At 50.6% G+C, this 25,814-nt stretch overlaps 9 protein-coding genes across 9 annotated transcripts; 7 read left to right on the top strand and 2 right to left on the bottom strand.

Moving 5' to 3' along the window:
- Positions 1–116: 116 nt before the first annotated feature.
- Positions 117–627, top strand: CTRU02_208857 (transmembrane protein 32; the record flags this gene model as incomplete). The annotated part of the gene is made up of 2 exons (XM_036724724.1): positions 117–172; positions 234–627. The coding sequence occupies 2 exons, from the start codon at positions 117–119 to the stop codon at positions 625–627; spliced, it is 450 nt and encodes a 149-aa protein (XP_036583356.1).
- Positions 628–1,445: 818 nt separating this feature from the next.
- Positions 1,446–4,645, top strand: CTRU02_208858 (DNA mismatch repair protein; the record flags this gene model as incomplete). The annotated part of the gene is made up of 5 exons (XM_036724723.1): positions 1,446–2,067; positions 2,122–2,345; positions 2,401–2,991; positions 3,044–3,470; positions 3,525–4,645. 5 exons carry the CDS (start codon positions 1,446–1,448, stop codon positions 4,643–4,645), a joined length of 2,985 nt encoding a protein of 994 aa, XP_036583355.1.
- A 476-nt stretch (positions 4,646–5,121) lies between these two features.
- On the top strand, positions 5,122–7,116 carry CTRU02_208859 (ADP-ribosylation factor; the record flags this gene model as incomplete). The annotated part of the gene is made up of 6 exons (XM_070205155.1): positions 5,122–5,629; positions 5,687–5,800; positions 5,869–6,097; positions 6,172–6,248; positions 6,373–6,707; positions 6,781–7,116. The coding sequence occupies 6 exons, from the start codon at positions 5,122–5,124 to the stop codon at positions 7,114–7,116; spliced, it is 1,599 nt and encodes a 532-aa protein (XP_070061230.1).
- Positions 7,117–7,359: 243 nt separating this feature from the next.
- Positions 7,360–8,159, bottom strand: CTRU02_208860 (uncharacterized protein; the record flags this gene model as incomplete). Its single annotated transcript, XM_036724721.1, has 2 exons — positions 7,360–7,804; positions 7,885–8,159. The coding sequence occupies 2 exons, from the start codon at positions 8,157–8,159 to the stop codon at positions 7,360–7,362; spliced, it is 720 nt and encodes a 239-aa protein (XP_036583353.1).
- A 664-nt stretch (positions 8,160–8,823) lies between these two features.
- On the bottom strand, positions 8,824–9,810 carry CTRU02_208861 (uncharacterized protein; the record flags this gene model as incomplete). Its single annotated transcript, XM_036724720.1, has 1 exon — positions 8,824–9,810. The coding sequence occupies one exon, from the start codon at positions 9,808–9,810 to the stop codon at positions 8,824–8,826; it is 987 nt and encodes a 328-aa protein (XP_036583352.1).
- Positions 9,811–12,172: 2,362 nt separating this feature from the next.
- CTRU02_208862 (protein phosphatase pp2a regulatory subunit b) lies at positions 12,173–14,076 on the top strand (the record flags this gene model as incomplete). Its single annotated transcript, XM_036724719.2, has 6 exons — positions 12,173–12,216; positions 12,329–12,369; positions 12,486–12,583; positions 12,656–13,307; positions 13,372–13,967; positions 14,053–14,076. 6 exons carry the CDS (start codon positions 12,173–12,175, stop codon positions 14,074–14,076), a joined length of 1,455 nt encoding a protein of 484 aa, XP_036583351.2.
- Positions 14,077–15,123: 1,047 nt separating this feature from the next.
- On the top strand, positions 15,124–16,619 carry CTRU02_208863 (amp deaminase; the record flags this gene model as incomplete). Its single annotated transcript, XM_036724718.2, has 5 exons — positions 15,124–15,393; positions 15,449–15,474; positions 15,537–15,553; positions 15,609–15,952; positions 16,020–16,619. 5 exons carry the CDS (start codon positions 15,124–15,126, stop codon positions 16,617–16,619), a joined length of 1,257 nt encoding a protein of 418 aa, XP_036583350.2.
- Positions 16,620–17,505: 886 nt separating this feature from the next.
- On the top strand, positions 17,506–20,441 carry CTRU02_208864 (AMP deaminase; the record flags this gene model as incomplete). The annotated part of the gene is made up of 3 exons (XM_036724717.2): positions 17,506–18,843; positions 18,901–20,021; positions 20,084–20,441. The coding sequence occupies 3 exons, from the start codon at positions 17,506–17,508 to the stop codon at positions 20,439–20,441; spliced, it is 2,817 nt and encodes a 938-aa protein (XP_036583349.2).
- Positions 20,442–22,193: 1,752 nt separating this feature from the next.
- Positions 22,194–25,799, top strand: CTRU02_208865 (cytoskeleton assembly control protein sla1; the record flags this gene model as incomplete). The annotated part of the gene is made up of 4 exons (XM_036724716.1): positions 22,194–22,391; positions 22,454–23,795; positions 23,861–25,717; positions 25,774–25,799. The coding sequence occupies 4 exons, from the start codon at positions 22,194–22,196 to the stop codon at positions 25,797–25,799; spliced, it is 3,423 nt and encodes a 1,140-aa protein (XP_036583348.1).
- Positions 25,800–25,814: the final 15 nt, after the last annotated feature.

The raw sequence follows: 25,814 nt of genomic DNA on the forward strand, positions 1-25,814 counted from the left end.
TAATCGCCGCAGCTTTGGCGGCTACCCACGATCACTGCATTCGACATATCTGCTAAACCCAGCCCGAAACGCTATTTTACCCTATCTCCAGCTACGCGAATTCGTTACTGCACAATATGACATGGATTTCTCGCTCCATCACGGCCATTGGTCTCTTGCTGCTGGGTCATGCGTGAGTTCTGCCCATGCCATCGTTCTTTAATCAACACGCCTGACGTCCTTAATTCTAATAGATGCTACTCGGCGCAAGAGCACTCGGCACTACAATCGTTTAGAGCTGCATTACCCCTGTCGACGTCTGCATCTCCGACTGCCACGTCGCTACCGGCAGACATCATCACCGAGACAGCTGTTGCCACGATCATCATTGTCCTCGGGCTTGTGTTGGGCGCTCCAAATCTCCGGCCAATCCAATGGCGGGTCTGGGCTGGCAAAATCGAGAGGGAGGGGGAGCTAGGGTTTCACAACGGCAGTGGCGAAGTTGAAAAGGACTACATGGGCAATCCTTTCCGCATCTTTGAGAGCCGACCAGGCTTTGTCGATATTCGAAAACAGAGGCGCGACTTTGCCAACTGGGCTAAGGGTGATGGCAAGGATCAGACTACAACTATTCAGGCAAGAGCTTGATCTAGCTGCGATGACGCAGGGAAGCAACCCGAGCCGAACGAGACTTAAATATTTTAGTCAACCCATTAAACCTGAATTCAACCATCAGATAAGCAATATTCTTCATGGGCCGTTACCACGGGTCAAAGGCTTGCCTGCCATCGAATGAATTGAACTCTGCAGCTCTCATGCATACACAAAAAACCATGTACTGCTTAGCGAAATGTGCAAACTGTGCTTTTCAAGCCTGCACAGCGGCACATCGTGTGCGATAGATCCATGTATGAATATTTTGGGGCGTATCGACAAATAGTCATAATTAGTTTTGCTAACCAGAAGGCAAGTTAAAGTGGTACCAGGCCTTTACATACCTCGCTAGGTTCTAAAGCTTGGGCATCTGTCTTAAATAGTTCCATGGACTAATGAACCGCAGGCATCCAAATATGTGGTAAAGAAAGCCTATGGCAACCGGACCATCCTTCACCTATGTGTTAGCTTCGTTATCCAAGACTATAAGTAGGCAAAGTCAGATCCCGAAGGAAAGCACTGTCTCCCATCCGATCTAGGTATTAACTGCAGGAACGTCCATCCATAGAACTAACTGCCCTAAGGGAGAGGCTCCTTCCTCCTGCTCTATCCCAAGATCTTTATCTACCACAGAGTGACTGAAACTGAAACTTCCTTATGTCGAGGTGTTCCATCTCAATTCCTCTCTACATAGCCTCTATCTTCACTTCTGTCCGGCTGGTTTTCTGTACTCCGGTCTTTCAGTCACCTTAGCCTCTATGTTTGGAAGGGGCTCATCCACGAGCCCGTGGCAAAGCCAACCACTCCCCAGAATGGGCTCAGAAGGCACTCACCAGGGCTCTTCGGGTTCTGCACGTGGTTTGCGAGAATTTTGTGTCTCCAGACATCGTTCTAGCCAGGAGTTTCCAGGCAGTTTTAGTCCTTTTCATCCAAAACAGGCCTCTTCCCTCCCCTCGAGCAACCCCAGCTCCTCAGCTGGTCAGAGAAGCTTGAACCCGGCATCAGAGTCCATCGGCGTCTTGGGTTTCCAACGCGCTACAACAACTGCAACAAACCAGCTGCCCCTACCTGACGCCGGCACCTTCTTCACCGCTTCACCAGCAAAAGGTCCGTCTGCCCAAAATGTCCCGCTGCCACTGCGGACCAAAAACCAGCCTCAATCAGCTTCTTCCAAAGACGCAACAGTATCAGCAGAACATCAGGATGACGTTATCATGGCTATTAATGTTGAAAATGGCGGCAATCTCGGTTGCGCTTATTACACAGCCACTGAAGATAGTCTCTTTCTTTTGCATGAAGGGGCTTGCACCGATTCTCTACAGTTGCTGGAGAAACTAATGCTTTACGTCGACCCTACAGTAGTGTTGTTGCCCCTAAATGTATCCGATGAAGTGCTTCATTTTTTTGAAGATCACAGGACCATCATAGACCACAGTGGGCTTTCTCTATAAACAGTTTATGTTACCTAGCTGACTCATATCTCTTCAGGCAATGGCAATAGGAACCATTATGTTCTTCGTACGCTTGGATCAAATGATTTTAACTACACCGTATCTGTGGACAAACTTACAAGCCTACCCTTGATTTGTTCAGGACTAGCTCGAATAACAACTGCTGCGTACCGCTGGTCGAGCGGTGGCATAGAAGATGAGTGTGAGAACATTAAAGTAATGCGACTAGGGTCTTTCATTGACCTTGACTGCAAACTATCTGTGGGCTTAACTCCGCATTAGGTGATCTTTTGCAATGAGATCTGACGAAAAACAGGTCGCTTGTGCGGGCGCCATCTTAGGGGATATCATCCGCGTGCGTAACACAGAGCCTTGCAGTTTAGGCAGAACCATTGCTGGTCTAGTTCGGATGTTCACTCTTTCCGAATTCATGTTCGTTACCAAAGATACCCTTTCTTCGCTTCAGATATTCCAGTCCGAACTTGATCCCAATAATCTGATATCTGGCGCAGCGACATCTAGTTCTAGCTCAAAGGAAAGTTTGTCCCTATATGGTATCTTTCACCCCTTACTAGGCACACCTCAGGGAAGGAGGAAACTGCGACAGATATTTACCCGCCCCTTGATCAACCTTGACGAGATTCGGGAGAGACAGAAAACCATTGCAGTTTTTCTTCGGCCCGACAACTCTGATACTTTGTCGAGTATGTTCAGAGTCTTAAGAAGGGTTCAGGACATCCGGAAGACATTGAAACAGTTGCAACGGGGTGCAGTTGCCCCAACTGGCGGTGCGTCTGTTGATTGTGGAGTTTGGCGAACTTTGACTCAATTTTCATTACATTCTCTGCACCTTAGGGATGCTGTACTACAGCTACGTCACGCACATGACCTTGTTGCTGTGCAGCAAGTGAGCTAGGATTGCAGCTAGGGACATGAATTTTGCTAACATAAATTCTTAGGTTATCGAAGGGATTCCTGTCAGCGCCATGAAAGGCATTAGAGAATTGATAAGGTCTGTGGTTGAGTTCGACGAGGCGAAAGTTAGCACGCGGGTTGCAGTGAAATCGAACGTAGAGCCGCAGCTTGACCGTTTGAAACACATCTACCATGGCCTAGACTCTTTTCTTACCGATATTCGCACGTCCATGTCACGGGAGTTCCCAGAGTGGGCTCGAGAGTGCGTGGTCGGTTGTGTGTTTTGGCCTCAGTTAGGTTTCTTTACTGTTGTCTCTCTCCGCTCCGATGGTACGGCAGCCTACGAAGGACAAGGACTTGAAGATGACAAGTGGAAGATTATGTTTGTTGCCAACGGCAATGGGTATTGCAAGAACCGCCGGATGACAGAATTAGATGCCCAACTGGGCGACCCTTACTCTGCGATTATCGGTTTGTGTTTTCGAAGCTCATACGTAAGGCACCCGAGGCTGACGCAAGATTTAGATTTAGAGGTTCAAATTCTTCATAACCTTGCTTGTCGTGTGTTGGAGCATGCATCTGTACTCCTGCGAGCAGCTGATATTTGCGGAGCACTTGATTGTTTAGTAGCGATGGCACGTGGGGCTCAAAAGTATGGCTGGATAGCCCCAACAATGACTGCCGACAATATTATTGCTATACGAGGAGGGCGCCATCCACTACAGGAATTGGCCGTGAGTTCCTTCATCGCCAATGATTGCAACTTGAAGGGAGGCTCCGATAGCCCACCGGGTCAATATACAAGATCGGACCTCAACAGTATCGACACTACGACACTCGTTATTACTGGTCCAAACCTCTCAGGAAAGAGCGTGTATATCAAGCAGGTCGCTCTGATTGTATATCTCGCCCATTTGGGTAGCTTTGTCCCTGCCGACCGCGCCACTATTGGAATCACTGATCAGCTTCTTACTCGCATCTCAACCCAAGAGAGCATCTCACAGGCGGAAAGTGCTTTCGGTGTTGAACTGCGGCAGATAGCCTTCTTAATAAAGCGCGCAACGTGTCGCAGCCTTGTGGTAGTAGATGAGTTTGGCAAAGGAACGACGCCCGATGATGGTTCCGGGCTTATGGCTGCTCTGATCGACCATCTTACCACGCTCAATATCCATAACCCAAAAGTCCTCGTAACAACGCACCTTCATGAGGCTCTCAAGTATCTTGGGGATAGGTCAGGTCTATCAGTTTCTCACATGAATGTTCGCCTCGATTTGCGAGCTAAAAGAGATAATCAGATTGTGTTTCTATACGAATTGGCAATGGGTCAAAGGACACTTGGCTTCAGTAACGCTTGTGCAGCACTCAATGGGGTTGAAGGGGCAGTAATCGAACGGGCGGAAATGATTATCCAGCTTTTGGCACACGACGAAGATGTTAAGGCGACATGTGCTAGGCTGAATGTCGAGGACGAGTGTCGTCTTGAAGAGGCGGAAAGGACTGCGCGAGACTTTCTTCAGCTCTCTCTCCAACGCTTTTCTATGCCTCATTACTTTGATGGATCGAGGGCAGCGAGGGATCGGGGTGAGGCCATTCGTGCATCGCTTGGAAGCTTGCTGGTACCTAACCGTGGTGACCAAAGGGAGTAAACTTCCATCACCTTCGTGCACTATATTTTTCATGTATTCTCACGGTGGATCGCTATTGTAAGTTTATTATTGGAGAGGTAGCAACCGCTTATGTTCTCTCTTTGACTACATCTGGGATACAGCAGGCAGCTGCCTGGTATTGGATGTCGACTGATGGTTGGTGGCTGAGCTTTAGCACCCTGGTTCCAACCTGCATAATATCGCCAATTTCAGAAAGGCACCAGCGGCTGCAACAGCTTAGAACCAACAGAATGCAACCTCTAATAGTTGTTCCGCCTGGGGTGAAACCATGCGCTTAATTGGAAAAAATCGTCGTCCGTCGTGCCTACTCTGCCACAAGTTCAAAAAGGAAGAAAAACGATCACCTCCAAACGCATGAATAGCCATCTCCTCACAACGATTCCTGCATACTGTACAGTTCACTTCTTCATTGCTGTTCACGCTTGCACCAATACATTTTCAACTTGCTTGAATCTATGTCGCCTCGAAGCCATGATGATCTTTGGACCAGGTTCCTTAACCTTGACCAAAAGGCCATCTACGATCAAACTGTAAAGGAGGCCAATAGCGACCATGCACTCAACTTCGTTGTAGATTTCAGCTACAGCGAGGCCAGAATCGCATTTGATTTGAGTTCTGATGAGTTCGAGACACTGTTGGGTCAAAAACCCCCCGAGGGCACAGTGCGCTGGATCAATATCTGGTCCCCAGGGACTCAGCGTCCGGCTGTTGAGAAGATTGGCACTTACTATGGATTTTCACCTAGACTTCAGGCCCTCATGACTGCTGCGCGCAAACCCAACTTTGAACAAGCCAGCGCAGCACATGCTTCTGGCCCCAGCGATATCGAGATAGGGTCCGTTTCTAACGAAAAGAAGCTATATTCATCAATTCAGACCTCGACGCAAGTCTCGGATGACGTGGAGATCTACCAGCTAGTGAAGGAGACGATGAATTATACGTCCATTGACCACGGAAAGAAATGTATGACATGCAAACGAATGGAGTTACGGCTTTGGAACGTACACTAACAGATCTCAGTTCTTTGTGTTGGCGCAAATTGGCTACACCGCCGCCCCGGAATTGACAATACGAGCCGGAAACCAAGCCTTCTGCCACCGAAACATTGGTCATGGCTTACGCTCTGCTCTGACTGCAAGTATTTCCTTCGGAAAGAACCTTGTAAAGCAGTTCTCAATGAGCTAACTAAACTGCCTTGCTAGCCGTTGTTCTGTCATTCCATGAAATTCCACCCTGTGAACGCAATAGTGTTTCTTGGGTCGAGGAAGAACTGAGGAACATGCGATCTAACACTGTTGCTGTCCTGTGCCAACTATCGAATCACGGTGACAAAGATTATAGAGATCGAGTCATTACACTGAAGTCAGTCAGACAGACAATGCCCAAGGACGGGCCAGATTGCGAGAAGGCTCGTGAAGGTTCAAGTAATCTGTACTTTTTGCCTCCTCCACCGACTCAAGCTTGACAGCACTGGCAAAGGCTTCAACTAACCGACTCTACTGTAGATTCTTTTATCTGTTTGAGGATTATTCAGGGGCAGCACCGATTCTGAAGGCGGCGCGTGATGAAATCCATAGCTTGGTTAGTTTTAACCGTTTCACTTGTGCTATCCAGTAACTGATAACACTGCTCTCAGAGTGAACATATACTCACAAGTACGGTAAGTCACAAGAGTTACTCAAGGGACCACTGCCTTTGCAACGCATGACAGGCTAACGTACATAAGCAGAGTCGGAGAAGCAAGCTGAAAAGTGGCGATGTTATCCGGCCTTTACATACTCTGAGAAAGGAGTTGCGGCAGTTGCACCACCTATTCGAGAGCTACAAAAGCCTTATAAGGCACATTTGTAACAGACCACAATCCGAGGATGACCAAAGAATGTGCCTGTGCGATGTTCACCAGTCACAAGGCGGCATATTGGGGATTAAGATCTCCACGTCAGCAAGGAGTCGTTTCGATCGACTCGGAGACCGGTTGCAGTTGCTGATGTTGAACACTATTCAGGAGTATCTGGAGGAACTGAACGCGCTGTCTGGCACGGTACGTAGTTAACAAATACATCCTTGGCTCTGGGTGTTGATTTAGGTTGCTAACAGGTCGCTTACATGTATAGTATTTCAATCTCACTGCCCAAAAGGATTCACAGGCCACTGCCCGCCTCAGCAGAAGCGCCACTGTACTTGCTAAGCTGAGCGTTTTTTTCCTCCCTATCACCTTCATGACCAGTTATTTCTCCGTCGAGATACCCGATTTGGTGGAACACTACACACCCAAAATGTATTGGATTTGCTTTTCTGTGATTGCCGGTCTCTCTTTTATCAGCCTTTTTTTCTTCAGCCGCATGCTGGAGTTCCTCAGCGACGTCCTGGAGGGCTGGGCTGATGCGGCATCGCGGAAGTTCCGTCGTCTCTGCGGCTTCTGTGTGCATGACGAGAAAGACGAACATTAAATAAAAAGGGTGCCATGCAACCCGCCTGGCGCTGAAAAAGATTCGTAGTTTCGCCGCACTGTCGTCGTCACGGCCAAATGTCTTCATTCGCCTGCCGACAACTAGTTAGGAAATACAAATGCCTGGAAGGCCTGAATAACGCCTTTCCACAGAGCGATAAACACAGTAAAACCAATTCATTTGACAGAACTTAACATTGCGCCTGGCGGGCGTTGAGCTGGTTGTTTTAGGCTTCGATAGTGTTCATCGCATGGCGCCAAAGACGATGGCTCCAACACCAGCAGCGATGCCAGCCATGCAAGCCGCAGTCGGCCGCGCCGCATGGTTGATGACGACACCGTTTACCGTTGTCGACCTTGCACACTGGTCATTTTCCAACCCATAGCATGCACGAGAGCTGAGACTGGAACATATTGGCGTAGCAGAGGTACCAACATCCGGCCGGGTTGCTGCGACAGTGGTCCCACCTCCGCCAGGGACGACTACGGTTACACCGAAGCCCGCATTGCCTTGCAGTTGAGTGACACAGCTTTCGTAGTTCCTGGAACACTGGCGAACGGCTGAGGAGCACTCGCTTCGGTCGAGAGATGTGGCAATGAAGGGGAAGGGAAAATATTCATTTGGCACGTATGAAACAGCAGTCGGGCCGCTAGGAGCTGTCGTCGGGGCGGTTCCAGTGCAGACGGCTCTGTAGGAAGTTCCAGTAAATTAGCTTACACTGACTTGACAGAGTGCGTGCGATGGGGGTCATATTAGAGTCATCCATACCCAGAAGGGCAACAGGCCGGCCGGTTGCTGTCATCTAGTTCACAGACCTGCCCGGTCGTGCAACATATGCCTTCGAAGCTTTCACCCAATGAGTTCGAACAGGAGTAAGTGCCAGCAGGACAATCTTGACGCCTCAGCAATGATGCCTTACCAGCTCGGTAAGTAGAAGCCAATGTCGGGGCTGTCGTTCGGGTTGGAGTTGGGTTGGCTAGTGCCAGGATTGGACTTGCCACCAGCAAAGACGCAAGTTGTGCTGTCCATTGTGATATTCTCATGGCTACAGTATCTCACAGCAGCTACCTGCCAGTGGTTGTTTGTTGCAAAGGTATGTCTCCTCGATCCGTAGGCTCTCCAATACTACTTTGGTAGTATCTGATTAGCAACCCGATTGGCTTGCTGAGAAGGACCCTCAGTACAAATTTTCGTCACGTTCAGGTGGTTGTTACTGGCAAAAAAAGGAGAAGCCCAAACTACAGCGGCTTAAGCAAAGAAAGCTGTTGCTGGGATGGTATCAGATTGAAAGGATGGAAGAGGCGGAAAACTGTACGCTAAGCAAAAACACGGGGTAGTGATGTTATATCTTCTCGACCCTAGCTGCCTCAGTGCAATGGTAGGGCCTGCCCACCTACGGGTCGCTCGCTGTTGGCGACGGCTATCACCCCATCTTGTCTTTATCTTCCCTGTTCATGCGGCAATGCAAGGTGGGATCAATAACGAAGAGTGTAGGGTCAAACGGCCAACTTCAACCCCGCCTATGCCTCTTTGGTGGCTTGCATGCATGTAAGCCTGGATCAGACTGGCTAAGAAGGATGAGGTGGTTGGGTTGCGCTGAAGTAGTGGGTAAAAGATGAAGGCATTGCATGATGTCATTGGACTACGAATAGTTGGCACAGCAACCCCCGCCTTCACCGCCAGCCACCCACCTGGCCGCCTTGTTAATCAACAACTCCCTCGGACGTGCGCTAAAATCTGCCTGAGTCGTTGAAGCGCCTTCATGTCGCCAACCCTCAGCCCTTGGTTACCTTGTGCATGCCCTTGAGCATTCGCGAGTTCCCTCTGTGCCTCTCGGGCAAGGGAATCGAGATCGCCCCAAACATCGTCGGTATAACTTGTGAGCACCTCACTCCAGCCATCAACCCATAAGCTCCTCGCGTGTTGCGGGTCGACATCACCCAAATGCTGCTGGATTCCAGCAGGATTGTCTTGTTGCAAAAAGTCGGGCTCAAAGTCAAGAAGAGTGGTCCAGTTTGAAGTGGTTCTTTCCCCACTGGCCCCGAATAGCGCCTTTTTTAATGAAGCCTCTGCTTGAGGGGATAGGTCCAATTGGAGACCATTGTCGCTGTCCTCGTCACCGGGGACTCCAGGTATGTTCAGAAGATCTGTCACTTGGTGGCCGTCTCGAGCTTCCTGTGAGCTGACAGCAGAAGTGACACTAAGCTGATGAGATACCACTGGAATAGTTAGTTCTGCCTCTAGTTGCGCTGCCTCCAATTGTTGAGCCAGACTTGAGGCGTCTATATCTGACTGGACATCCTTGAAATCGGTGTATTGATATTCAGCTGTAGACAGATGCTGTCGTCGAGAAAATGCCTGCGTAGCGCCAGATCCGGTTCCATTCTCGTTATGATAGGTGGCGGTCTGTCCTTTGGGGAGATCGGCGGCGGAGCTGGACCCTGATTGTGCTTTTTCAACAGTCATACCCGGAAAGTCGTCAGGTCGGCTTGTTAAGGCGCTCTTAGACAGATTGGCTGCTGAAGTAGCAATGCGGGCAGCCAAAGACCGATTGGAAGATGCGCTATGGTCTTCTTGGAGGCGTTGAAATTGAACCTCGGTGCCATCGTCCTGGTCAGGCGTCAAGGGGGAAGGAGCGTCATCCTTCCCTTTGCCCTTGTAATCGGATGTGGTATTGTGATTGTCATCATCCATTTTAAGAGATTGCTGACACTGTAGAGCTTATAACATGAATTTTCTTTTCAATGAGAAAGAACATACGGTAGGCTGTCGGCCTGTAATGTGCTCGATGAATGTCGGAGGGGAAAGCTCAGGCCCGTCCTGTTGCTTCTGCCGATGTTCGGGTACTCCGTATGACGGCACGTGCCTGATCGGACCCGAGGCAGATCCGTCAACCTCCGTTGGACCTCATGCTACGCTCACAAACTCCTATTGCTAATTTTGAAGGGGAAAAAGCTATCAATGATAACTATACCTCTTTATGATATGCTGTAGTCTTGTTGTTTGTAATCGTATTGTAGGTATATGCATTTCGGGCTTTCTCGGATGTTGAACGCGAATTTTACGTTTCTCCACCTGGCACATGTACATAATGCGTTTTCGTGATGTGTCGTACACAAAGCAATGCATAAAACAATTGTATTGGCAGCATGCTAGAGTGGTTAATAGGTGAGACTTGAATTAATCATTCTCTATCTCATGCCTTCGGGCGCGCAGGTTCGAACCCTGCTGCTGTCGATTTATTTTTTCCCTTCAACTTACTTGAGTAAGTATGTCAATACCCAACCAGTCGTTTTTGATGAAGCACTCGCATCATCTAGCGACTTGACATCTATGGCAAGTTTTATTGGAACTGGTTTTAGTAACTAGTTGGTATACATGCATGGGAGCATCATCAGTTGCTTGAGCACGTATGGCTGCAGAGGATATGTTTGGCATATGTGGTTTTTTTCTTCTTTTTCTTTCTTTTTTTCTTGGGATTGTCAATCTAGAGTAGGAACGCGAAACGGGATAGATAAGCTCCGAGTCAGAAGCAGGCCCTGATAGCTTTTGGAACTAGCAGAACAACTACCTCACATTGCGTGTGGGTGCGTTAAGGTTGTGTGTGCGCCTGGAATACAATTAGGACATCTAGGCCCCTCTTCGTGCGCCTGGGTACGATTCTGGGATCCAACCCACCTCGCAGAACTACCCCACCTCGTTCTTCCTCCCGCTTGAGAAGCTGAACATAGGACACAGAAACAGGAGTGTAGAAGACATCTCAACTCTTGCTTGCTTACCTTAGGTGCAAGAGGAAAGGAAGTAGGGCTAGATCAGGGTGCAGCAGGGGAAATGGTAACTGAGATTGCGAATGTAGTTCACACATGCGAATGTCCTGGCTACGTAACCTGCCTGCCTTTCCTCGACAATTACAAGGGTTGGACCATTGTCTCTGATGCAAATGGAGGCTCTCTCAGTGCATCCATACCCTAATTCGCCTTGCCAGTCAAAGGAGCCAGCTGGTGTGAGGTGCCCGGCGAGTGCCGTGACGAGGTACTTGCTGCAAACAGAATACCTGTTGGCCCCTGCCAAACCCAAGGGTATTCAAGGTCTCGGTACATTGGAACTGGCGAGCAGAGTAGGTGCTACTCTAAAGGTGACCAGGTAACAAGGCTTGCAAGACTCCCATTTTTGCCGCGACCTGTGGCAACTGGCATAGCACACCCCGCCTGTGCCCAGGGCACTGCAACAGTACAGTCCCGTTCTGGTGTCGTCCCAGTGCAAATGGATCGGGAACAGACGCAACATCCACCGGGCTTCTTGTTCTTAGCGTCACTTTGTTCTATCCATCCATCATCCTTCACCCATCGCTGTACCACGCACAACGCACACCCCCATTCTCAACCTTGCGCATTCCTGCACCCTGTTTCTCGACTGCCCGCTACGCGCGCCCGCGATACCCCCCTCCCATCCATACCGTGCACCCCATCCCACGCCTTCTCTAGGTTCCCAAGAAGACTTTCTGCCTTCGCTTGTCTCTGCATTCGACGAAACCCAGACTTCGACTTTGCAAACCTGCTCCGCAACTTACCGACGACACTAGCTGGGCGCACCTCATCTTTTCACCGTCCATACCTTTCTAACCCATTTCGACCTTTCTTGCCTGAGCTTCGGCCTTCTCCCTTCCCCTCCGCCTTGCTGAACTTCTACCCCAGACCCAACATCGACCTCATTCAGCTGCATCTTTCACACGAGGTATTCAGCTTTAGCGATCGAACTGCCGCCGCAATCGCCCCTCGCTCTCCCGCGTCGCCAACCCCAGCTTGCGTGTTTTTGTTTCGACCTCGTATCTGACCGCAGCCATCACCATCCCGACCTTTTCAATCTTCCAACCTGCGCCTGTCGTGTGGCCTATCCCGCCCTCCTTGCCTACGTTCAACGCTGAAAGATAACCTCTCTTCAGCCCCACGAATAGAGCTCGCCCCTCTCCCTCGACGTGCCCCGCCACCTCGCTTCCTCTTGGATCCCAATACCTTGGCAGACTATTCCACAGCCTTCCCGTAGCTGGAAAGCAAAGATGGTGGACAGTGACACGAACTCCCCGACGTGGAAGTTCACCCAGTACGTGCCCGCCTGCCTGCCCGCATCGTCAGAATTTATGTCCGCCATGCGGCCTCCCTCTTCATGGACTGCTCCATCCGTTGTTTGGCTGACAGCTCATGCGGCTTAACAGGTGCTTTGGAGACAAAGGCGATGTGGAAGATATCACCGAAGGTAAGCTGGCCCCCGCTCTGTCGTTGTTCTGGTGACTATACAACTCAAGCCTCGCTCTTTTTGCGGTTAATAGCATGTTTTGGCTGTCTGACTAATTCTTGTTTCTATTTTTCTAGCTGATATCATTTCAACGGTTGAGTTCGATCACACTGGCAATTACCTTGCGACAGGAGACAAAGGTGGACGAGTTGTACTGTTCGAACGGAATGAGACGGTAAGTCGGCACTGGCCGCCTTTTTGAGGGCTATTTTCTCGCTGTCGAGACCATGCTGATATCCTTGGACAGAAAAAGACGTGCGAGTACAAATTTCACACGGAATTCCAGTCTCATGAGCCCGAGTTCGACTACCTCAAATCTCTGGAAATTGAAGAAAAGATCAACAAGATCAAGTGGTGTCGTCGTCAGAATGCTTCTCACTACCTCCTCTCAACAAATGACAAGACGATTAAGCTATGGAAGGTGTTTGAGAAGTCACTCAAGGTTGTCGCCGAGAACAACCTATCCGATGATCTGACCCCCGCCAACATCGCCGGTGGCGGGGGTGCCCCAAGACAAACCCCCGCGCATCGCTTCAAGAACGCAGAGGACCTCATCATGCCCCGTCTTACCCACCACGATACCGTTGTCGCCGCCGTGCCCCGCCGAACTTATGCGAACGCCCATGCCTACCACATCAACAGCATATCTGTCAACAGTGACGGCGAGACATTCATCAGCAGTGACGACCTCCGTATCAATCTATGGAACCTCAACATCCAAGACCAGAGCTTCAACATTGTTGACATCAAACCAGCCAACATGGAGGAGTTGACCGAAGTCATTACCGCCGCCGAGTTCCATCCGCTGAGCTGCAATTGGTTCATGTACGCAAGCTCTAAGGGCACCATCAAACTTGCTGACATGCGAGAGAGTGCCCTCTGCGACCGACACGCTAAGCGTACGTCGGAGACCCCTTTCGCGTCTAATCTTGCCTCTTGCTGACGTGTTATGCATACTTACAGTCTTTGAACAAGAAGAGGATCCATCTTCAAGGTCGTTCTTCTCTGAAATTATTTCGTCAATCTCGGATGTTCGCTTTTCCTACGATGGTCGCTATATCCTGTCCCGTGACTACCTGACGGTCAAAATCTGGGATATCAATATGGAGCGCCAGCCTGTGAAGACTATTCCTATTCACGAACATCTCCGCCCTCGTCTGTGCGACACATATGAGAATGACAGCATCTTTGACAAGTTTGAGGTTGTCTTCTCAGGAGATGCCAAGAACGTTATGACTGGCAGTTATAACAACAACTTCATGATTTATCCCTCGGATCCCGAGAAAGAAGTCGAAGTTGTCTTGCAGGCTGATAAATCTGCTTTCAAGGCTAAAAAGGTTGGCGTGCCAACGCCCATCAACTCATCTACTAGTCCAACCGCGACCAACGGTGGCAAGAAGGGAGGTTCCCGTGCTGGCAGCCCTGCTGCCGGAGCCGGTGGTCAGGGCCAACGAATGCGCAAGGAAACTGATGCCGATCAGATTGATTTCAACAAGAAGATTTTGCACATGAGCTGGCATCCGTTTGAAGACAGTATCGCGATTGCGGCAACAAACAATGTAAGAACTGCATTATTCCCACTTGCTCAGAATGCGTGGATGCGACAGGCTAACCAAAGTTCTATTTTTTTTTCTCCTAATACAGTTGTTTGTCTTTTCTGCACTATAGAGTGGGTAAAGGACCAAGGCGCTCGAGGTCTAAGTGAAGTGATGAAGCTCAGAGATGGTACACGGCACAGCAGGGCGGTGTGCCGACACAGACAGAGGGCGCTGGGGTTTTCAAGCAGGTCTCCTTGACTGACAGAGGCCTACTGTCCAACGCTTGCGTCGCTGGCTGTTGTCGGCTTATACTACCACAAGTATTGCCACACTCTGGGACTGGGAGGCCGAGGCGAGCAGCAGAGGAGAACCTGCTGGACACCAAAAGCCATCATACAGGTGCTTCGGGAAAGGGAGATAAAGGATGGATGCAGACATGAGAGAAGCACTACTGATAGATGGACCGCCGGCCGTGTAGACGGTGGGCGACGCCTCCCTGATTTCCACAGCAGAATTGAAGGCAACGAGGTTCTCACATTCATGCACTTGATCGTACATCTCATTTGCTTGACTTATCGATGCGTACATATTATATGAGTTCCGAGGGGCGCACAAGACCTCAAACAGGCAAGTGGGGCACACCCATCTGCAATCACTCGGGGTACAACGAGATCTGTCCTCAGTGTTTGCCTGGGTTACAGAATCCCTTAGAAAGACAGGGGCATGTCCTCTGCTTTGGTGTCTCAGTAACCAATAAAAGCCCCTTGAGGCATCAATTTGACTGCCTGTCGTGGCCATTTAGACATTTTGACTTGCCTGAGAATTCTGTCTGCTTTAGCACGGTCTGACACCAGACGTTCTGGGCGGAGCGACAGCTGCTTAAGTACCTTTCTAGCCCTTGTGCCAGCCCCTCAGGTTGCCTCCAGTGCCTCGCTACCTACAACAGCTAGGGTAGCAGGTACCTCAGGCGTGGGTCTGCCCGTGCTAGATAGATTCCTGTGTCCTTTTGGCGACCTAGTGGGGCAATTGATGCAACACAGCTATACATCTGGAGTGAGTGCCCAGCTGCCATTGGTTGGACCCTGTCTTGCTTCCCGGACACGCTGCGCGTTTACACTTTGACGGTAGTCTGTACCTCAAACCAAAACTCTCAATTGTTCGCACCAGGCCCCAATCGATGACCTCTCCAGCGACATCTCGAAGACGCGGCCAGCCGCGAGGCACTTCATCGCTCCCCTCGGAGAAGATGGACTCCAGCGCCAGCCCCCGAGGCCGGCATGAAAAGACGTCGTGCCAGACTGCTCATGGCCTGGCCGTAAACGGACACACGTCGCCCAACGCCGAGAAACCCAATCAAGCCGCCGGGCGCATTGTTGCTGGCCTCTTTTCTCAATGGATTGCCGTTGGCGTGATGCTCGGCCTAATATTTGGCGGATGCTGTTCCAATGTTGGCAATTTCGATCCTTTGTTAATCACCATATACTAACCTCGTCCTTGCACAGGTGTATGCTTTGGAGGCGATCATCAAGTAGGCACCAACTGTCCTTAACCCGTTCATCGATTTGTATAGTTAAACTGACTGCTAGCCAGGGTCGAACCATCGAGCGGTACGTTGAACTGTGTCCTATGGCTGCGCAAACGTACTTATAGGTTTATGTGCAGGAACCCTCTTGACATTCGTTCAATTCCTCTTTGTGGCCATTACAGGATACTTTTCCCAGTTTGACCGATCAAGGCCGCCTCTCTTCCTACGACAGAACAAGGTACCTCTCAGGCGATGGGTTATCAACATCGTCCTGTTCTTCAGCATCAATGTGCTGAACAATCACGCCTTTAGCTACGACATCTCCGTGCCTGTTCATATCATTCTACGCTCCGGAGGGAGCATCACCACCATGATAGCTGGTTCCCTCTATGGGAAAAAATATTCACGCATCCAAGTTGTGGCCGTTGTTCTGCTAACTTTCGGTGTCATTACTGCCGCCTGGTCAGATGCCCAATCCAAGGCAAGTCGTAGCGGAATCATACTGAGGCTAGAGAGCGCCCAAAGCTAACACCTGAAATCAATCGCAGAGTACAACGAAATCTCCCGGACACAATGAGCGGCCGGCTTTCGGAACCGGCCTTGTTATCCTCTTCGTGGCCCAGGTTCTCTCTGCTATTATGGGACTTTATACTGAAGAAACGTACAAGAAATACGGGCCGCAGTGGAAAGAGAACCTCTTCTACTCACATCTACTCTCTCTCCCACTCTTTCTGCCTTTCATGCCGTCTCTGATCCGCCAATTCCGGAAACTGGCTAGTAGCCCGCCGCTCGCAATGCCTGTGCTGGGACAGGCGCCTCGACTTGGTCTCGGTGATGGCTTTGAGGGGGGGCTTGCCAAGCTTCATATTCCGAGCCAGCTGGCTTACCTCGTGACGAACGTCCTTACCCAGTATGCATGTATTCGGGGTGTCAACTTATTAGCCGCTGTTTCTTCGGCACTGACAGTTACCATCGTTTTGAACATTCGCAAGTTAGTCAGTTTGCTTCTGAGCATTTGGCTATTTGGAAACCGTCTGGCCGCGGGTACATTGATTGGAGCTTTCATTGTTTTTGGAGCCGGAGGACTGTACTCACTCGACTCCAGGACTAAAACATCAAGAGTGCAGAAGGGCGCTGGTGACAAATAGATTCTGTAAGTTAGAAATACTTGTTTGGAAAATAGATGGGCATATCATTTATTGTCTTTTGGCTTCGGGGCCCTTTCTAAGGTCCTATTTGGAGGGGCTGTAGTAGCCAACAGTGGCCTTGTTAAGCCACAGTTTCATCTACTCCAATCTGCGAGGATTATGCTTGAAGTTCCTTCGTACTAATAAACACCTGTAATCCCGCACTTGCAGATACAACACTAGGTACACTGTGCGTCAGTCTGGGTAGGGTTTTTGTACATACTAGTAGTAGTAGGCAGGACCCGCCAGGACGTTCCAGATGCTCACTGTCGGACGTCGGAGCCCACCGCTACACCCAGTTTATGCAACTACTCGATATTACGATACCTACCACATCTTATCGACAAGTCTATCGCCGTCATCCGCAGTGAATGAAGTTCCTTTTTTTTTTTTTAACTTCCCTTTTTCCTCCCCTCTTTCTTTTCTTTCTTGGGGGAAGAGTTCTGTAACACACCACGGGAGAATCTGAACAGCGTCTTGCCATGGCTGGTACGTACAATTCACACACTCTTCCCCCTTCCTGACTATGGCAGTCGTGTTTCACGCTGGTAAGTTGCCCTTCTCTGGCACCCCTCCATTCCCTATCCCTATACTGACAGCGCATTCGGTCAGACACCAGATTTCTTTTCAAGACCCAAGTTCCGCGTCAACGTCCCCCAAGCGGGGCGCCACATTCTCTCTACATGACGTGGACACGGATTCTGAAGGCGAGCTAGGCGCCCAAGCTTCCCGAGGTGACACGGGGTCCGAAGGGCCAGGAGAACAAACCAAGGGCGGCGCACCTCCGTTGGACGTGGACTTAACACACGAAGGCAAGGATCATATTGAGGCAGGTCTGCAAGATGGCATGCTTCCTCGCGATCTTCCTACGCGCACAGCATTTTACGACCCCGTCGCAGAACGCCAGATGAGTCAAACAGACGCCAAATTGTTTTATCAGAGGAGTCAGATCGGTCAGCTGAGGACGGGAAGTGGTGTTTGGTCACAGGGCCACTCCACGCCGCACGGCAGCCCTATCATTGTTGGCTCCGAGCCTCACGATCATTTTGCCGGCTCGAGGGGTCTTGACCATGCCATAGACTCTTCTCCCTTGGGTAAAGAGAGAAGTCAGTTGCCCAAAGGGAAATCCATGGCTCGTGAGGACGTGATGCTGCCGGAACCGACCTCAAGAATCGGTCAATCTGCCAGCGTAGAAAACTTCCCGCCTCCCCAAAGTTACCCTCTCCAAGAAGACGCGTGTGAGCTTGCAAAAGCAACAGCCCAGCTGACTTTGGATCACGGCCCTGATGAAGACATGGCATTTTCTAATCGCTCCGCCGCCCTTGGTGCTGCCGCTTTCTCGGATACGGATCCGCACATCACCGCAGAGCTCAGCTCCATTTCCAAGAATATCCAAAGCATTATGCACCTCCGACAAAGGTACATCAAACTCTCTCTCCAGGGAAATGATGACAACCCCAAGGATGACGCATCTTGGTTGATTTATCCTCCGCCTCCTCAACCAGCATGGGGTACTGAGCACGCTCGTGCAGTGTCGTCCGCCGACGTCATGAACAGCACCTCCAACAGCCTGAATGGTAGCTTGGTTCTTCCACCTGCTCCTGCAGCAGACTCAGAGTCAAAAAAAACGTACAAGAAGCGGAAGCCAGGTCAAGACATTGGTGAAGATTTCGATATTAACGATCTCCTTCCGCTTCCCTCAGTTGATAGAATGACATTCAAGCTGGATGATAGCGGTGTGTACCAGGTTTTTGAGGATGAGCAAGCCGAAGCGACTGGAAACCCTCTCGTCCGTGTCCCTACCATTCGGGAGTTCTACATGGACCTAGACCAAATATTGAGCATTTCTTCTGACGGCCCGAGCAAGAGTTTTGCCTTCCGTCGGCTGCAATACCTAGAGGGGAAATTCAATCTCTATGCTCTTCTCAACGAGTACCAAGAGACCGCGGACAGCAAAAAGGTCCCTCATAGAGACTTTTACAATGTGCGCAAAGTCGACACGCATGTTCATCACTCAGCCTGCATGAATCAAAAACATCTTCTTCGTTTCATCAAGAGCAAAATGAAAAAGTGCCCGGATGAGGTTGTCCTTTTCCGTGACGGCCGATATCTTACCTTGGCAGAAGTGTTCCAGAGCATTAATCTGACTGCCTACGATCTTTCCATTGACACTCTGGATATGCATGTAAGACTTCCTCTTGTTCGGGAAAAGGCTAGAATTAAGATTGACAACAGTCAATAGGCGCACACAGATTCTTTCCACAGATTCGACAAGTTCAACCTCAAATACAATCCCATTGGCGAGTCTCGGCTTCGAACAATTTTTTTGAAAACTGATAACTTCATCAACGGACGCTATCTAGCGGAAATCACCAAGGAAGTTATCGCTGATTTGGAATCAAGCAAGTACCAAATGGTAGAGTGGCGCATCTCTATATACGGTAAATCACTTGACGAGTGGGATAAGTTGGCCGCTTGGGTAGTGGACAACAAACTCTTTTCTCACAATGTCCGATGGCTTATCCAAATACCTCGCTTGTACGACGTCTATAAAGCTAGCGGCCTCATGGATACCTTTGAACAGGTGGTGAAGAATGTCTTCGAGCCCCTATTCGAAGTTTCCAAAGACCCATCAAGCCACCCCAAGCTGCATATTTTCCTGCAGAGGGTAATTGGGTTTGATAGTGTTGACGATGAAAGCAAGGTTGAGCGTCGACTTTTCAAGAAGTTCCCGGTGCCCAAGGTTTGGGACTCGAAACAAAACCCTCCCTACAGCTACTGGATCTACTACTTGTTTTCTAACATGGCGTCGCTCAACGCGCTTCGGAAACGTCGAGGGTTCAACACATTTGTCCTGCGGCCACACTGCGGTGAGGCTGGTGACAGCGAACATCTGGCCGTTGCCTTACTTTGCTGCCATAGTATTAGCCACGGACTTTTGTTACGCAAGGTGCCACTGCTCCAGTACATTTTCTACCTCGAGCAAATTGGGATAGCTATGTCACCCCTAAGCAACAATGCTCTTTTCTTGGCGTACGAAAGGAACCCTTTCTACCAGTATTTCCGAAGGGGCTTAAACGTCTCTCTATCCACAGACGATCCACTGCAGTTTGCTTTCACAAAGGAACCGCTCATGGAAGAGTACGCTGTGGCGGCGCAGATTTACAAGCTGAGTCCAGTCGATATGTGCGAGCTTGCTAAAAACTCAGTAAAGCAGAGTGGCTTTGAAAGTGCAATTAAGGAGCAGTGGCTGGGTCCTGCCTTCAAGCTTCCTGGCAAAGCAGGTAACGCCATGGTTAAGACAAATGTGCCAGACCGCCGAGAAGAATTCAGATATCAAACGCTTATGGAAGAGCGGGACATGTAAGTGCCACAAACAAACAAAGCCCAGCTGGTTCAATGCAGCTTGCTAACAATGACGGCAGGCTTCAAAAATATATAGCATACAGCACCAAAGGGCCATCTGAGCCAATGTCTAGTGTGGATCAGCAGGCCATAGCTCCGGCCATTTTTGCTGGACAGCAAGAAGTCCCGCGCAACCACGTTGGTATTGAAAATGCAGCCAATGTTCAAGGCCACAGCGAAAAGATGCTCGTACCGGATGCGCATAGCACCCCGGCGGCTCAACAGGACGATTTGATAGCTTCACCTTCTAGTCTTCCGGTGTCCAGGGAAGGTTCATGGTCTACGGATGGCTTGAGAGATTCTCACACCTCAGGTCAGGATCCCAGGCTTTTCCCTGGTGTTATTAGTCGGGGACAGACGAGCGGCAGTAGCTGCTAAGGATGGTCAGGCCGTGATGGGCAAGGTCTCTGAAACGATTAGGATTGACCAAGTACTCCAACATGGATGGTGGCTTGTACCAGGTCAACAGCAGACTGAGGTGAAGGATTGAACTGGGGAAGCCACGAGTCTACATCGCACTTGGCAGAAACTCTGACATACATAATTGCGCCCTTTGGAAAGACGTACATTGACCGGCGCGATGGGGATGTAACACACTTTCGAATCTCTTAATGGCCGGCAATTGATCCATCAATGTGACTAGGCGAACATCTAGGACAATAGATTGGTTCCGCTTGATGAGGACGGCAACATACTCATATAATTCATTTCTGCCATGTTCTCAAGCCTGAATGTTGAAATTCTTTAAAGGCTAACGAAGGGGAATGGAACAGGCGCTGGACAACCTATTACGTCGGCGATTTCGATAATTTGAGCCATTCTGATGTTGTCCATAATTTTGGGCAGACAGTCGCGACGGATTTGTCCCATTAAGTGGGTCGTACAAGGCCCTGGCAGCTGGTTGCGGCTGCGAAGTACGGCACCACAACGTGCTGATCTTTGTGTTATCTCGATGCGTGCTCACCGAAGTGACAGGTACACTGCGGGCCTCTTGAGGCTGGAGGAGACTAGATGCACGTACCCGTGCTGTTAATTCTTCAAGCACTGTGACAGCCAGTGTACTATAGTGCCGTCAAACGTCAAGCCTCAGCCCAGCCCCAGCCTCCACTTGAGCAAGGCCAGGATTCCTCCACTAACACTCTCCCGCTGAAGTAGGCGTCCGGTTCAATCCAACAAGTCCTGCTGGACTTAATCCCAAATGCACCAACTCCACGCAAGATGAGGATAATGCTTTCCTGACATCAGCCACTCGCCATTAGCACTACCGTCACCACCACGATCATCTACACCTAACGTACATACCACCGAGCGTCCTGCTTATTTTCACCAAGGTCGCCTTACTTTGCTTTGGCCTTCCTTGGTTTCCGGCTGTCTTCACACCATCGCCACAATCCAACGCCCGAGGTAGCGGAAACCGCCAATCTTGAACACCTTCGTTCTCGCTGCGGTTGCTGCAGCCTTTTCCGCCTCCGTCTTAGGTTATCGCCCGTTTTTTTTTTTGTTTTTTTTTTTTTACAAATTAACAGGCTCATGCGACACTGGAAAGACGCTGCACAGCTGTTGCTTTCTCCTGACTTGTAAGCCTGTCACATCTGTCCTTGACCCTGACCATCGATCGCATCATGACCCTCTAGCTTCCCGCCCCTCAACTACCTTGCGAAGTTCTGTCCTGGCCAGTCCTACATTGCCCTCGGAATAACTTTGCGTCGTTCTGCGCTGACCAGCCATTGCGGTTCGCCCTTACGTGTCGTAAATGGGTTTATGGCTACGGACATCACGCTGACCCAATCTCACGTTGCATCGCGCCTGCGTGAATTTCTTCATCTTCTATCTCACCTTCGACTGCTATTTATTCCACCCGGAGCTGACCTAACAATTCGCTCATTTCTAGGAGGCCCCTCGACAATTAAACGCCTGATTCAACCGAGTTTGCCCGTTCTAGATTCGCCGCCTCCGGGGTCACCGGCACACAACTGCAGGCCTTCTACGAACCGTGCTAGCCCTTGCAATAGAGTACACAAGACATCATACCACCTTCTGATGGTTGGCGCTTCAATCGCATCTACATATATATTTCCCTTTTACTCTGAACGCTGCTGGTAAACCGTTCTCGTCAAGGCTTCGGACACCATGGGTTTCTTAGGGGTCTACAAAGCCATATACGATTATGCGCCCCAAGCTGAAGGCGAGCTTGCAATCAATGACGGCGATGTGCTCTACATACTGGAGAAGAATTCCGAAGATGACTGGTGGAAGGCCAAAAAGAAGGCCAGCGCTGATGACGACGAGGAGCCCGAGGGTCTCATCCCAAACAACTATGTTGAAGAGGTAGTTGATTCTGTTACACTGTCCAATTTCTTGCTGCTTCTTATTCCTAACTTGACCCGCAGGCTCAACCCGTAGCAAAAGCTCGCGCCTTGTACGAATACACCCGGCAGACAGACGAAGAGCTTTCCTTCCCCGAAGATGCTGTTATCGATGTGTTCGATACTTCAGACCCTGACTGGATTTTGGTCGGACGAGACGGCGATTATGGTTTCGTTCCTTCCAATTATATCGAGATAGGTGAGCCAGAGGAGACTGTTGCTCAGCCCTCGCCACCTCCGGCCCTGCCAATGCGCTCCATACCTGCTACCACGAGCACCGACAATCATGCGGAAAGACCGGAATCTGCATATTCTTCTACCAGCTTGCAGCAGAATAGCCCTGCTGCGGCTCTGGCAGGAGTCATGGCTGGACGTTCTGCTCCTCGTGCTGCTACTCCCCCACTTCCGCCACAGTCTCCTTCAGAACCATCAGATGATGAGCCTGTAAGAAGTCCTGCGCTGCCGGCCAGGCCGGTCTCCCAAGCAGCTCCTGCCCCGGCACACGTTCGATCTGAGAGATCAATAGACACTCACTTGTACGCTGATTCTCCCGAGATTGAGGAACCACCCTATCGTGCACCCGGTGGTTTCCATATGTACAACATCAATGAGATGGTTTCCGTTATGGGCAAGCGCAAGAAGATGCCCACCACTCTTGGTGTCAACTTGGCCACTGGTACCATTTTGATTGCTCCGGAACGTGCCCAGGATGGCCCGTCACAAGAATGGACAGCCGATAAGATGACACACTACTCCCGCGAAGGCAAACACGTCTTCCTCGAGCTTGTCAAGCCAAGCAAAAGTGTAGACTTTCACGCCGGTGCCAAAGATACAGCTGAGGAAATTGTAAGCGCTCTAGGCGAACTAGCTGGAGCGGTCAGGGCCGAAGGCTTGAGGGAAGTCATTCTTGCAGGAGCTGGAAAAGGCCAGAAAAAAGGGCAGGTGTTATACGACTTCATGGCTCAGGGTGACGATGAAGTAACAGTCGCTGTTGGCGATGATGTTGTTATCATTGACGACACCAAAAGCGAGGAATGGTGGCAGGTTCGACGTATCAAAAACGGAAAAGAAGGTGTTGTGCCGAGCAGCTATATCGAAGTAACAGGTTCTGTCACGCCACCTGGTGGCAACGCTGGCTTGAACGCCGCCAAATCAACTGTCGAGCAAAATCGGTTGGAGGAGATAAGGTTGACAAAGGAGGCTGTCAAGGCCGCTCAGAGAGACAGCTCACAGCAGGTAGGGCCTGGAATGCCTCTACCAAAGCGAGGCAGTAGTCTTATGGCACAAGAAAATGGTAATAACTATGGGCAGCGGAATAAACGCGAAAACGGACGAAGCGAAGGCGGCGGCCAAAGTCGCAAATCTAGTAAGTAGAGACTACATGTCTCTCCCCAAACTAAGTCATTTGCTTATGCTAATGGTGTACCGTAGAACCGGATGCATCCAAAGTTCGAACATGGACTGATCGATCCAAATCGTTTAGTGTCGAGGCGCAGTTCCTTGGGCTCAAGGATGGCAAGATCAATCTGCACAAAATGAACGGTGTAAAGATCGCGGTACCTGTAGCCAAGATGTCGGTAGAGGACCTTGAATATGTCGAACGCATCACTGGTATCTCACTGGACGAGGACAAACCCCTATCCAACGTTAAGAAGGCCAGAGCAGCCTCACAAGCTGGGGCACTCAGGGATTCGGCTCCTGTCGACAGAATTGGCGCATCCGTTGGACAACCGCAGAAACCTGAGTATGACTGGTTCCAGTTTTTCCTCTCTTGCGATGTGGCGGTCGGCCTATGTGAGCGCTACGCGCAAGCATTTTCCAAGGACTCTATGGACGAAAGCGTGCTTCCCGATGTCGATGCCTCTGTGCTTCGTAACCTGGGTCTCCGCGAGGGAGACATCATCAAGGTCATGCGTACTCTGGATCAGAAGTACGGTCGTGTACGTTCCCAAGGCAGCGACAAGGGGACTGTCGAAACTGACGGCTCGTCTGGGGGTCTCTTTTCAGGCCCTGGCGGTGCCTTGCGCAACAATACAAGGAAGGGCAGGCCAGCACCCGCTGTTCAGACGAGTGATGTCGTGGATCCTAAGGCATTCTCTCGTAAGGACGATGGCACAGTTGAAGAAACTGTGTCAAAATCGCCGTCATCAGCATCAGCAATCCCCGCGAGTGGTCAGAAAGGCGCCAGCGGCTTCGATGACGACGCCTGGGATGTAAAGCCTATGAAGCAACCACAAGAGCCACCACGACCTGCTGCTGCAGTGGCTGCTGTGCCGATACAAGCAACGGCTTCTCAGCCTCCTGCTGAACCTGTATCACAGGCTACACCAATTCCACAGGCACCAGCGCTGACTGGTTCAATGCAGGAGCTATCGCTCTTAACAACGCCTTTGGAGCCGCAGAGAACTGCCCAACCCCCAGCGTCAACCCCAGCAGTCAGTCACCCACCGGCACAAGCTCCCCAACCAACAGGGGCTACTCCATCCTTCTTTGCCACCGTTCGACCGAGCCCTTCCGTAGCGCAGTCGCCGCAGCAATCGATGCAACGGCAAAGGCCTGCACCTCCTCCAACCTCCTCGGGCCCAGGTTCACTGATGCCTCCGCCGCCCGCACGTCCGTTATCAGCTCCTCAGTCGGCTCAGCCAAGTGCGTTTGCACCACCACCCCTAGCACCTCAAATGACTGGATTTCAAACTCAAGTTGCACCACCAGGTCAGAGCCTGAACGAGATGAACCAGGCGCGTCTGCAGCAGCAATATGTGATGCAGCAGCAACAGCAACAGATGCCGCAGTCGCAGATGAACCCGTACCCTGTACCCCAGTCTCAGCCTATCCCAGGCGTTATGGGCTTTAATCCGGGCATGCAACCAACAGGTGGGCAATTTATGCAATCCATGCAACCGATGATGACCGGGGCACCAGCACAGAGCCCCTTCGCCGATCCCCAGAGGCAAAGTCAATTCTCCCCGATGCAACCACAGGCCACCGGTTTCTCAGGACAATTTGGGGCCGCTCAGGGATTCAATCCCCAGCATACCGGCAACATCAACTCATTTTTACCGCCCGCCATGGAACCACAGCGCACAGGGATGCCAGCCTTCCAGCCTCAACCGACGGGTTTTGGGGGGTTCAACAACGTTGGCGGTGCTAGCTCAATGCCTTCTCTAACTCAACCTTTGCAACCACAAAAGACAGGACCTCCACCCCCAGTCCGATTTGGTGTTACGGGTGACGCCAAAAAGCTGATGCCTCAGCCAACAGGGCGACGGGCAAACCTCTCACAAGCTAGTAAGCCAGCGTACTTTACCCATGTTAGCCCGACATTATTTACTGATCTTATGAAGCTCCCAACAACCCCTTCGGTTTCTAATCATGCATACATTCA

The sequence above is a fragment of the Colletotrichum truncatum genome (genome assembly GCF_014235925.2).
Source record: "Colletotrichum truncatum strain CMES1059 chromosome Unknown Contig_0005, whole genome shotgun sequence".
In the NCBI taxonomy this organism is placed as follows: Eukaryota; Fungi; Ascomycota; class Sordariomycetes; order Glomerellales; family Glomerellaceae; genus Colletotrichum; species Colletotrichum truncatum.